General features: G+C 50.0%; 1 protein-coding gene across 1 annotated transcript in view; it reads left to right on the top strand.

Moving 5' to 3' along the window:
* Positions 1 to 12,361, top strand: part of ATRNL1 (attractin like 1) — a 356,964-nt gene that overhangs the window by 233,371 nt on the left and 111,232 nt on the right. Inside the window, exon 26 of the mRNA XM_069979719.1 lies at positions 2,383 to 2,461. Within this exon, the coding sequence (XP_069835820.1) occupies positions 2,383 to 2,461 (79 nt within the window). The remainder of the gene's footprint in view (positions 1 to 2,382; positions 2,462 to 12,361) is intronic.

The raw sequence follows: 12,361 nt of genomic DNA, 5'->3' as shown, positions 1-12,361 counted from the left end.
CTAGAGACAAGTGTTATGTGGGGGAGATGGGGGCCGCACTATACTGCACCCCCAAACATTAATACAGAAGACTAGGGACAAGTGTTATGTGGGGGAGATGGGGGGCCGCACTATACAGCACCCCCAAACATTAATACAGAAGACTAGAGAGAAGTGTTATGTGGAGGCAGACGGGGGCCGCACTATACTGCACCCCCAAACATTAATACAGAAGACTAGGGACAAGTGTTATGTGGGGGAGATGGGGGCCGCACTATACTGCACCCCCAAACATTAATACAGAAGACTAGGGACAAGTGTTATGTGGGGGAGATGGGGGCCGCACTATACTGCACCCCCAAACATTAATACAGAAGACTAGGGGACAAGTGTTATGTGGAGAGAGACGGGGGCCGCACTATACTGCACCCCCAAACATTAATACAGAAGACTAGGGGACAAGTGTTATGTGGAGGGAGACAGGGGCCGCACTATACTGCACCCCCAAACATTAATACAGAAGACTAGGGACAAGTGTTATGTGGAGGGAGAAGGGGGCCGCACTATACTGCACCCCCAAACATTAATACAGAAGACTAGGGGACAAGTGTTATGTGGGGGAGACAGGGGCCGCACTATACTGCACCCCCAAACATTAATACAGAAGACTAGGGACAAGTGTTATGTGGAGGGAGAACGGGGCCGCACTATACTGCACCCCCAAACATTAATACAGAAGACTAGGGGACAAGTGTTATGTGGAGGGAGACGGGGGGCGCACTATACTGCACCCCCAAACATTAATACAGAAGACTAGGGGACAAGTGTTATGTGGGGGAGACAGGGGCCGCACTATACTGCACCCCCAAACATTAATACAGAAGACTAGGGACAAGTGTTATGTGGAGGGAGAAGGGGGCCGCACTATACTGCACCCCCAAACATTAATACAGAAGACTAGGGGACAAGTGTTATGTGGAGGGAGACGGGGGGCGCACTATACTGCACCCCCAAACATAAATACAGAAGACTAGAGACAAGTGTTATGTGGAGGGAGACGGGGGGCGCACTATACTGCACCCCCAAACATAAATACAGAAGACTAGGGACAAGTGTTATGTGGGGGAAACGGGGGGCCGCACTATAAAGCACCCCCAAACATTAATACAAAAGACTAGGGGACAAGTGTTATGTGGGGGAAACGGAGGGCGCACTATACTGCACCCCCAAACATTAATACAGAAGACTATGGAGAACTGTTATGTGAAGGGAGACGGGGGGCGCACTATACTGCACCCCCAAACATTATAAAAGAAGACAAGGGACAAGTGTTATGTTGGGGAGACGGGGGGGGGGCGCACTATACTGCACCCCCAAACATTAATACAGAGGACTAGGGCCAAGTGTTATGTGGAGGGAGACGGAGGGCGCACTATACAGCACCCCCAAACATTAATACAGAGGACTAGGGACAAGTGTTATGTGGGGGAGACGGGGGGGGGGGCGCACTATACTGTAATCTGGAATATAAATGACAATCCTTACATCTCATAGAGGCTTTACCACAGTCTCCTCCTCTGCAAACATGGAATCTATATATATCCCAAAATCCAACTGGTCCCCTAAGCCAGAGAGGCCAGAACCACCATCACCAGCACAGAGATACTGACTCCCCCCTTAGGGTACGTTCACACCTACCGGATCCGCAGCGAATTTCATCTAAATAACTGAACACAGCATCAAATCTGCTGCGGATCCTGAACGCACCCTCAATGGTCAGACTCAGGGCTCCTAAACTGATCTGCTCAATCATAGAGAGAACTGTCTGGTCATACAGTCACAGCTGCACAGTCCTCTCTATCTCCTCCCTGCACTCATCTGTATGATTATAGAGAGAACTGTGTGGTCATACAGTTACAGCTGCACAGTCCTCTCTATCCCCTCCCTGCACTCATCTGTATGATTATAGAGAGAACTGTGTGGTCATACAGTTACAGCCGCACAGTCCTCTCTATCACCTCCCTGCAGATCTGTGTGGCTGTACTAACATTAACAACATCACTGCCTTTCACCACCATGCTATAGACCAGTGATGGCTAACCTTGACACTCCAGCTGTTGCAAAACTACAATTCCCATCATGCCTGAACAACCAAAGATATGGCTTTGGCTGCCCAGGCATGATGGGAATTGTAGTTTTGCAACAGCTGGAGTGTCAAGGTTAGCCATCACTGCTATAGACAGTAACCTCCCCACACCGGGTTGCTGTATACTCTTTGCCTGGACGCTCTGTATCTTGTGTTAATATATAATTATTAGGGGGGTGGATGTGATGTCATTATATAGTATATTATAGATGCCTCCTGTGGAGATTGATGGTTTCCCTCTGGTCTCTCCTGTGCAGCTGCTTCCTGTCGCTCCTCCTGGTGGCCGCAGTGGTCTGGAAGATAAAGCAGACATGTTGGGCGTCTCGGCGGAGAGAGGTAGGTCTGCATTTCCTGACTCTGTATCCCTTATGGTGTCTTTACATTACACCGCATAGTGTTATACCGCACAGCGCCCCCATGTCCTATAGTGTTATACTGCACAGCGCCCCCTGTCCTATAGTGTTATACCGCACAGCGCCCCCATGTCCTATAGTGTTATACTGCACAGCGCCCCCTGTCCTATAGTGTTATACTGCACAGCGCCCCCTGTCCTATAGTGTTATACCGCACAGCGCCCCCATGTCCTATAGGAGTGATTTTCAACCTTTTTTGAGCAGCGGCACACTTTTTATACTTAAAAAATCCCGGGGCACACCACCAACCAAAATGGCACAAAATGACACTAAAACAGTACATATTATACATATAGTTAGTGATATAGATTCTAAATGTATTTATACCCACTCAGTGTGAAACCTGGGCCTTTTTTTTTCCCCCCCTGTGCTTCTCTCTTGTGCTTCTCTCCACCATACTTCTCCCCTCTGCTTCTCTCCTGTGATTCTCTCTACCATACTTCTCCCCCTGCTTCTCCCCCCTGCTTCTCTCCTGTGCTTCTCTCCTGTGCTTCTTTCCACCATACTTCTCCCCCCTGCTTCTCTCCTGTGCTTCTCTCCCCCATGCTTCTCTCCCCCCTGCTTCTCTCCTGTGCTTCTCACCACCATACTTCTCCCCCCTGCTTCTCTCCTGTGCTTCTCTCCCCCATGCTTCTCTCCCCCCTGCTTCTCTCCTGTGCTTCTCACCACCATACTTCTCCCCCCTGCTTCTCTCCTGTACTTCTCCCCCCCTGCTTCTCTCCACCATACTTCTCTCCCCCCCTCCTTCTCTCTGCTGTTTCTCTCCCCTATCCCCAGGTTTCTCCCCCCCCCCCCCTTCCTCCTCACCGCTGCTGTCCGCCTCACCTACTGGCCGCCCGTAGGGCCCGGACGTGCTCCTCCAATCAGCGGAGATCGGGAGCATGGTGCGCTGCGGCGGGCCGTAGCGCACACGTTGATTGGATGCGTGCATCAGGGCCCACCGCAGCGCACCACGCAACCGCCCACATTATAATCTGCCACTGATTGCTGCGCATTGCCGGGGAACAAAACACAGGGGCACCATAGTTTGGGGAACATTCCCCGCTGCACACCCGACCATGTGTCGCGGCACACTGGTTGAAAATCACTGTCCTGTAGTGTTATACTTCACAGCGCCCCCATTTCCTATAGTGTTATACCTCACAGCGCCCCCTCCCTATAGTGTTATACCTCACAGCGCCCCCTGTCCTATAGTGTTATACCTCACAGCGCCCCCTCCCTATAGTGTTATACCGCAGAGCGCCCCCTGTCCTATAATGTTATACCGCACAGCGTTTCCTGTCCTATAGTGTTATACCGCACAGCGCCCCCTGTCCTAAAGTGTTATACCTCACAGCGCTCCGTCCCTATAGTGTTATACTGCACAGGGCCTCCTCCCTATAGTGTTATACCTCACAGCGCCCCCTGTCCTATAGTGTTATACCTCACAGCGCCCCCTGTCCTATAGTGTTATACCGCACAGCACTCCCTGTCCTATAGTGTTATACCTCACAGCGCCCCCTCCCTATAGTGTTATACCTCACAGCGCCCCCTGTCCTATAGTTTTATACCGCACAGCACTCCCTGTCCTATAGTGTTATACCGCACAGCGCTCCCTGTCCTATAGTGTTATACCTCACAGTGCCCCCTGTCCTATAGTGTTATACCGCACAGCGCTCCCTGTCCTATAGTGTTATACCTCACAGCGCCCCCTCCCTATAGTGTTATACCGCACAGCGCCCCCTCCCTATAGTGTTATACCGCACAGCGCCCCCTCCCTATAGTGTTATACCGCACAGGGCCTCCTCCCTATAGTGTTATACCTCACAGCGCCCCCTGTCCTATAGTGTTATACCTCACAGCGCCCCCTCCCTATAGTGTATACCACACAGCGCCCCCTGTCCTAAAGTGTTATACCTCACAGTGCCCCCTGTCCTATAGTGTTATACCGCACAGCGCCCCCTGTCCTATAGTGTTATACCTCACAGTGCCCCCTGTCCTATAGTGTTATACCGCACAGCGCCCCCTCCCTATAGTGTTATACCTCACAGCGCCCCCTCCCTATAGTGTTATACCGCACAGCGCCCCCTGTCCTATAGTGTTATACCTCACAGCGCTCCCTGTCCTATAGTGTTATACCTCACAGCGCCCCCTGTCCTATAGTGTTATACCTCACAGCGCTCCCTGTCCTATAGTGTTATACCGCACAGCGCCCCCTCCCTATAGTGTTATACTGCACAGCGCCCCCTCCCTATAGTGTTATACCGCACAGCGCCCCCTCCCTATAGTGTTATACCTCACAGCGCTCCCTGTCCTATAGTGTTATACCTCACAGCGCCCCCTCCCTATAGTGTTATACCGCACAGCGCCCCCCCTATAGTTTTAAACCTCACAGCGCCCCTTGTCCTATAGTGTTATACCGCACAGCGCCCCCTCCCTATAGTGTATACCACACAGCGCCCCCTGTCCTATAGTGTTATACTGCACAGCGCCCCCTGTCCTATAGTGTTATGCCGCACAACGCCCCCTCCCTATAATGTTATACCGCACAGCGCCCCCTGTCCTATAGTGTTATACCGCACAGCGCCCCCTCCCTATAGTGTATACCACACAGCGCCCCCTGTCCTATAGTGTTATACTGCACAGCGCCCCCTGTCCTATAGTGTTATGCCGCACAACGCCCCCTCCCTATAATGTTATACCGCACAGCGCCCCCTGTCCTGTAGTGTTATATTGTGTAATGTCCCCTGCCCTATAGTGTTACTGCATATAGTGCCCATATAATATTCCCCATCATTATACCAAACACCTCCACATCCTGGAAAAATCTACAGTACCGTTCATCCGGAGCCTCCTGGTTCATGGATATATAATAGTGACAGATGGAAGGACTGTTCATCCTGAGCCTCCTGGTTCATGGATATATAATAGTGACAGATGGAAGGACTGCTTATCCTGAGCCTCCTGGTTCATGGATATATATAAAATAGTGACAGTATAGATAGATATATAATAGTGACAGTTGGAAGGACTGTTCATCCTGAGCCTCCTGGTTCATGGATATATAATAGTGACAGATGGAAGGACTGGTCAGTGTCTACTGCTCCTGATCCCTGAATGTGACGTCTGATTCCTGATCAGTCACAGTCCGTGTAGTTTTGGTTATAACTGATAATCCTGTAAGGGGGGATGGGGGGTGCGGTACATCATGTCTGTGTGAAAGCAGTAGGGGAGGATGTTACCTGTAGTGTAAGGCAGTACAGTGCCGCTCAGGGTCGGTGGAAAGCTGGGTGACGGGCACATGGGGGCCGCCTTGGCTCCGGCACAGCAACTACAGCCGACGCTCCTTGTGAAATGGAAAACAGACGTTTGATCTGTGAGCTGGTAAATCGGCCAGATGCGCTGACAGGTGGAGGAGGCTGCGGGATACGCTCCAACATTTACACAAGCTGCCGGGTGCTGCGTACAATCACCCCGAGGGGTACGGGGTGCACACAGCCACATGGTGACAGCCGAGACCAATCATACCCATAGCACCGCGTCTGTTCATATGGCCTGTGTAACCGCGGGGAGACGGGTAGCATTATATCGCCATGTATCAGTCATGTAACCGCGGGGAGATGTGTAGAATTATACCGCCATGTATTAGTCATGTAACTGCCATGTAACTGCGGGGAGACATGTAGAATTATACCGCCATGTAACCTCCATGTATGTACCAGCCATGTAATCGCGGAGAGACGTGTAGAATTATACCGCCATGTATCAGTCATGTAACCACAATTTACCAGACATGTAACCTCCATGTATGTACCAGCCATGTAACTGCGGGGAGACGTCTAGAATTATACCGCCATGTATCAACCATGTACCAGACATGTAACTGTGGGGAGACGTCTAGAATTATACCGCCATGTATCAACCATGTACCAGACATGTAACTGTGGGGAGACGTGTAGAATTATACTGCCATGTATTAGTCATGTAACCGCCATGTATCAGTCATGTAACCGCTGGGAGACGTGTAGAATTATACCGTCATGTATCAGTCATGTAACCACCATGTAGGGTTATGTTCACACACACACACAGCACTTTGACTCCTCCATTTAGTGATGTGTTTTTCCTCCGGAGCAGTTGTTCTCCAGCTTGTGGCTTTCTGGCTGTTAGAAATCTACAACTCCCATCATTCCCTGACAGCTCCAGGCTCACCAGCTGCTGCCATACTACAACTCCCATCATGCCCTGACAGCTCCAGGCTCACCAGCTGTTGTGATACTACAACTCCCATCATTCCCTGAGAGCTCCAGGCTCACCAGCTGCTGCAATACTACAACTCCCATCATTCCCTGACAGCTCCAGGCTCACCAGCTGCTGCCATACTACAACTCCCATCATGCCCTGACAGCTCCAGGCTCACCAGCTGTTCTGATACTACAACTCCCATCATGCCCGGACAGCTGCAGCTTTATCTGTGTTGTAGAGGGTGGGTTGCAGACAGCAGCACCTGCACTAACATTACCCACTCTATCTGACTCTGGGAAAGCTGGGTTACAGCCACTGGCTCCCGGCTTTTTGCAGATTGCCATTGAGCAGGTCTTGTGCTGGTGGGGCAGTCACCCAGCTTTCCCCGAAGCAGATGGGCTGACCCCCTCACATGTTCCTTTGGGAATAATCCTGAGTGTAAATGTTACCCTGCGCCATTCTACTTGTGTCCCGTAATCCCCCCCCCCCCGCGCCATTCTGCTTGTTGTCCCGTAATCCCCCAGCGCCATTCTGCTTGTTGTCCCGTAATCCCCCCCCTGCGCCATTCTGCTTGTGTCCCGTAATCCCCCCCCCCCCGCGCCATTCTGCTTGTGTCCCGTAATCCCCCCCCCCGCGCCATTCTGCTTGTTGTCCCGTAATCCCCCCCTGCGTCATTCTGCTTGTTGTCCCGTAATCCCCCCCCGCGCCATTCTGCTTGTTGTCCCGTAATCCCCCTCCCCCCTGCGTCATTCTGCTTGTTGTCCCGTAATCCCCCCCCCCCCCCCATCCCATCGAGGCCGTTCCTGTAAATCTCATCCTTAATCTCCGAGCAGAAAGTTTCCGTCTCGTCCGCCGCGCTCTGCGCCTATCTCTCTACCTAATTGTATCCAGATAGACCGGAGCGCGGCTGGATAATGGCGGGGGAGGGGGGGGGGGGCAGCTGCCATCGCTCCTTGTAATCGGATTATCCACCTGTGATGTCGGGTTATAAATAACAAGCGGGGACGTCATTAACCCCCAGAACGCCACAGAGAGGAGACGAGGAGCGGTAACACGATGTGGGGAAGTCAGACGCCAGAAGCCACCACACGTGGGCTCACAGAGCATTGTCTACACTGGATACAGCTGAGAGCAGGACTAGCTATGTACAATGTATCAGTCTGGAGCTCACAGAGCATTGTCTACACTGGATACAGCTGAGAGCAGGACTAGCTATGTACAATGTATATATCTGGAGCTCACAGAGCATTGTCTACACTGGATACAGCTGGGAGCAGGACTAGCTATGTACAATGTATCAGTCTGGAGCTCACAGAGCATTGTCTACACTGGATACAGCTGAGAGCAGGACTAACTATGTACAATGTATCAGTCTGGAGCTCACAGAGCATTGTCTACACTGGATACAGCTGGGAGCAGGACTAGCTATGTACAGTGTATATATCTGGACCTCACAGAGCATTGTCTACACTGGATACAAGTGTGAGGAGAAGCAGGTGGACCAGGTAATCTTCCTAATTGCAGTGAGTGCAATGCATTGTGGGTGAGATCAGCAGTATAGGGGATGAATGTGGCTTTGTTCTATCGGTTTCTATAAGGACTGGTGTAGTGCAGGTTGTTAGATGAGGTGTCAGCCTGCAGGGGGCGCTGGTAATTAATGGGTGGTGTGATATGCCTGCCGACACCTGACAAGCACCAGCAGAGAAGAGCCAAGCATCACAGTACCTGGGATTATTGGAGATATGCCGGTCACATGACAGGAACAGCCTGCCTCCTCTGTCAGGGCATGATGGGAGTAGTAGTTCTGCAGCAGTGGGAGAGACACAGGTTAGGGAACACTGATGTAAGGGCCATCAGGATGATAGGAGTCTGGATTAGAGAACACTGCCATAGCAGGACACAAGGTTGCAACATTGGAGCTTTTCTGTAATGCTGGGAGGGTGAATCATAGTGAGTCCATCAGCAACTTCACCTCAAAATAAGGATTATCGTGCAAAAAATCGTTAAATCGTTTGAATTTAAACAATAATCATTCAGTGTAATTGCAGGCAACGATCGTACAATCGTTCGTATGTCGTTGATATAGATCTGAACCTAAAATTATCGATAATCGTTCGCTGTAATTCCACGTTCGTTCGCTCAAGTTCCGCATTTTTTCACTAATCGTTCAGTGTAATTGCACATTGTTCATTGTTTTTCTGGGATCAGAAGGAATAAACGATCATAGTAACTAATGTAACTAACGATTATCGTTGTGTGTAATATGGTGAACGATTTCAGGTTAAAGATAAACAATCTAGTTTGCGATCGTTTATCGTTAGTCGTTAATCGTTAAAAATCGCTCAGTGTAATAGGACCCTAACCCTCCAAGCATTACAAAGAAGCTACATTGTTGCAGATACAGCCTGCCAGGGACTTGTTTACATCAGCGTCTCAGAAGGGAGGGGGAGACAGAGAGAAAAGCTCACAGACAGATTTTTGTGTCTTCAGCAGAAAGCAGCAGCTGAGAACTGGGGGAAGGAGACTGAATAGATAATAACAAGTATGGAAGGAATTGTTAGTCTCACCATGGGCAGCATCATATGAAAAGTTATGTCTGAGTGGAGTACCCCTTTATGCAGGATACTTTATAAAACACAGCCCTGCTGCTGCAGAACTTCTTTCCGGGGTTGTGGTCAGTGGCTGCAGTTTCATATTGCATTGTATGTATGTACTGTATGAGGTCATCGCCATCTTTGCGCCGGTCCGGATGAGGATTTCTCACTATCAGCACGGAGCGCTCCTCTGACCTTGTTCCTGCGCTGTACGAGACGGCCGACTCCATTCTCCTAATGGTTCTTATTAATGAAGCTCTCACCAGCAGAAGATCCGTAAAACACACAAATTAGGCAGACGCGGCCGTCCTGCGCGCCCAGCACCGCCACATCGCCATTAGCAGAGACGTGTTTGCTTTGGTAACGCTAACAAATAGACTGAGGCAAGGCCGAGCTCCTGGGGCCGATAATGAAATCCACCAGGGGGAGGAGGAGGCGCTGCAGCAGCCAGACTACATCTCCCATCATCCTGTCTATATCTGTATTTGTCACTGTATAGAAAAAGCTACATCTCTCACAGTGCAATGCATCAGAGGGCAGGGAATCATGGGAGCGTATAGATCAGTGTTATGTGGAGACATCATGCCGCACATATAGAACTCTATACAGTGCTCCTCCACATCTACAACTCTACATCACCCACAACGCCGTGCAGCAGAATGCAGTAGATTATAGGACCTCTGCCTGGGGGTGTTGTTTCTTATTATCTATAAAGGGTTTTCCGGAATGTTCATATTGACTGACTCCAGACTGATACATTGTATATAGCTAGTCCTGCTCTCAGCTGTATCCAGTGTAGACAATGCTCTGTGAGCTCCAGACTGATACATTGTACATAGCTAGTCCTGCTCCCAGCTGTATCCAGTGTAGACAATGCTCTGTGAGCTCCAGACTGATACATTGTACATAACTAGTCCTGCTCTCAGCTGTATCCAGTGTAGACAATGCTCTGTGAGCTCCAGATATATACATTGTACATAGCTATTCCTGCTCTCAGCTGTATCCAGTGTAGACAATGCTCTGTGTGCTCCAGACTGATACATTGTACATAGCTAGTCCTGCTCTCAGCTGTATCCAGTGTAGACAATGCTCTGTGTGCTCCAGACTGATACATTGTACATAGCTAGTCCTGCTCTCAGCTGTATCCAGTGTAGACAACGCTCTGTGAGCTCTATAGCCTGGACTCCAGACTGATACATTGTACATAGCTAGTCCTGCTCCCAGCTGTATCCAGTGTAGACAATGCTCTGTGAGCTCCAGACTGATACATTGTACATAGCTAGTCCTGCTCTCAGCTGTATCCAGTGTAGACAATGCTCTGTGAGCTCCAGATATATACATTGTACATAGCTAGTCCTGCTCTCAGCTGTATCCAGTGTAGACAATGCTCTGTGAGCTCCAGACTGATACATTGTACATAGCTAGTCCTGTTCTCAGCTGTATCCAGTGTAGACAACGCTCTGTGAGCTCTATAGCCTGGACCCCAGACTGATACATTGTACGTAGCTAGTCCTGCTCACAGATGTATCCAGTGTAGACAACGCTCTGTGAGCTCTATAGCCTGGACTCCAGACTGATACATTGTACATAGCTAGTCCTGCTCCCAGCTGTATCCAGTGTAGACAATGCTCTGTGAGCTCCAGACTGATACATTGTACATAGCTAGTCCTGCTCTCAGCTGTATCCAGTGTAGACAACGCTCTGTGAGCTCTATAGCCTGGACTCCAGACTGATCTGGATCTGTTTAACTCCTAGAGCATTGTCTGGACTGGGGACAATTGTACCAAATCCTCAGCTGAGGGCAGGTGTTGGGTGTTCCCATCCTAAATAACCCCTTTAACACTCAGTGCGGCCACAATAAATCAGCGTGGTACGGCGGGGGGGATCTGACGTCCACGTTGGTACGGCTGTTTAGCGGCAGCGCCTGCGTCCGGTGGTCAGCTCCTGTGCACCTCTCCTATTGTGGCTCCATAATGTAATTAATCATTTACGGTGCACCTTTGCCTGACGCTTTTATCTCCGCACATTGATAGAAGTCGCCGCGAATTAAACGTCTCGTGTAGGAAAAAAAATGCTTTGAAATGCAAAACGGAATTAAAATGAATGCGATGATATTGGGGGGGGGGGGCGACTTTCGGGAACCTGATGAATATTTCAGCAGACTATTATTTTAATCAGCTGTGGTTAATTAATACGGACGGCGCCGCGCGGTAAAACGCCGAGTCAGATTGTTTTTTTATTTTTTTATGTATTTAGTCTGACAGCCAAGAAAGCGAAATTATAACGTGGGAAAACAAGCCCGGACTCGGCCACAATTTATTCCCGGGCGTCATTAAGGCGAAGAACAAGTGACTTGCGTCGTCTCGCTACTTTATGTTTATTTAGGAACCTTCAAAGCAAATGTAATAAGACGAGGATGGCGACTTAATGAGAAGATACTCGGGTGGACTCAGAGCAGAAGACTGCGAGCGATCACATCATGGCGGCAGCTGTCCCTGGCGGAGGGATGAGGAGAGGTCTGCGCCATGACGGGAAAACCTCTGTACGATAGTGAGACAGATTATACATACAGATACATAATGGGGAGGGGGATTGTGTGGTCTGTAAAGTGTCACACCCTGCGCCATATGTATCCTGTATACACCCTGCGCCATATGTATCCTGTATACACCGTGCACCATGGCCAGGCACCATATGTATCCTGTATACACCCTGCACCATATGTATCCTGTATACACCCTGCACCATGGCCGGGCACCATATGAATCCTGTATACACCCTGCACCATGGCCGGGCACCATATGTATCCTGTATACACCCTAAACCATGGCCGGGCACCATATGTATCCTGTATACACCCTGCACCATGGCCGGGCACCATATGTATCCTGTATACACCCTGCGCCATATGTATCCTGTATACACCCTGCGCCATATGTATCCTGTATACACCCTGCACCATATGTATCCTGTATACACCCTGCGCCATATGTATCCTGTATACA

Source organism: Dendropsophus ebraccatus, chromosome 8 (assembly GCF_027789765.1).
Source record: "Dendropsophus ebraccatus isolate aDenEbr1 chromosome 8, aDenEbr1.pat, whole genome shotgun sequence".
Lineage (NCBI taxonomy): Eukaryota > Metazoa > Chordata > Amphibia > Anura > Hylidae > Dendropsophus > Dendropsophus ebraccatus.
The sequence above is the reverse complement of the archived record's forward strand: the minus strand, read 5'-3'. Positions and strand labels throughout refer to the sequence as shown.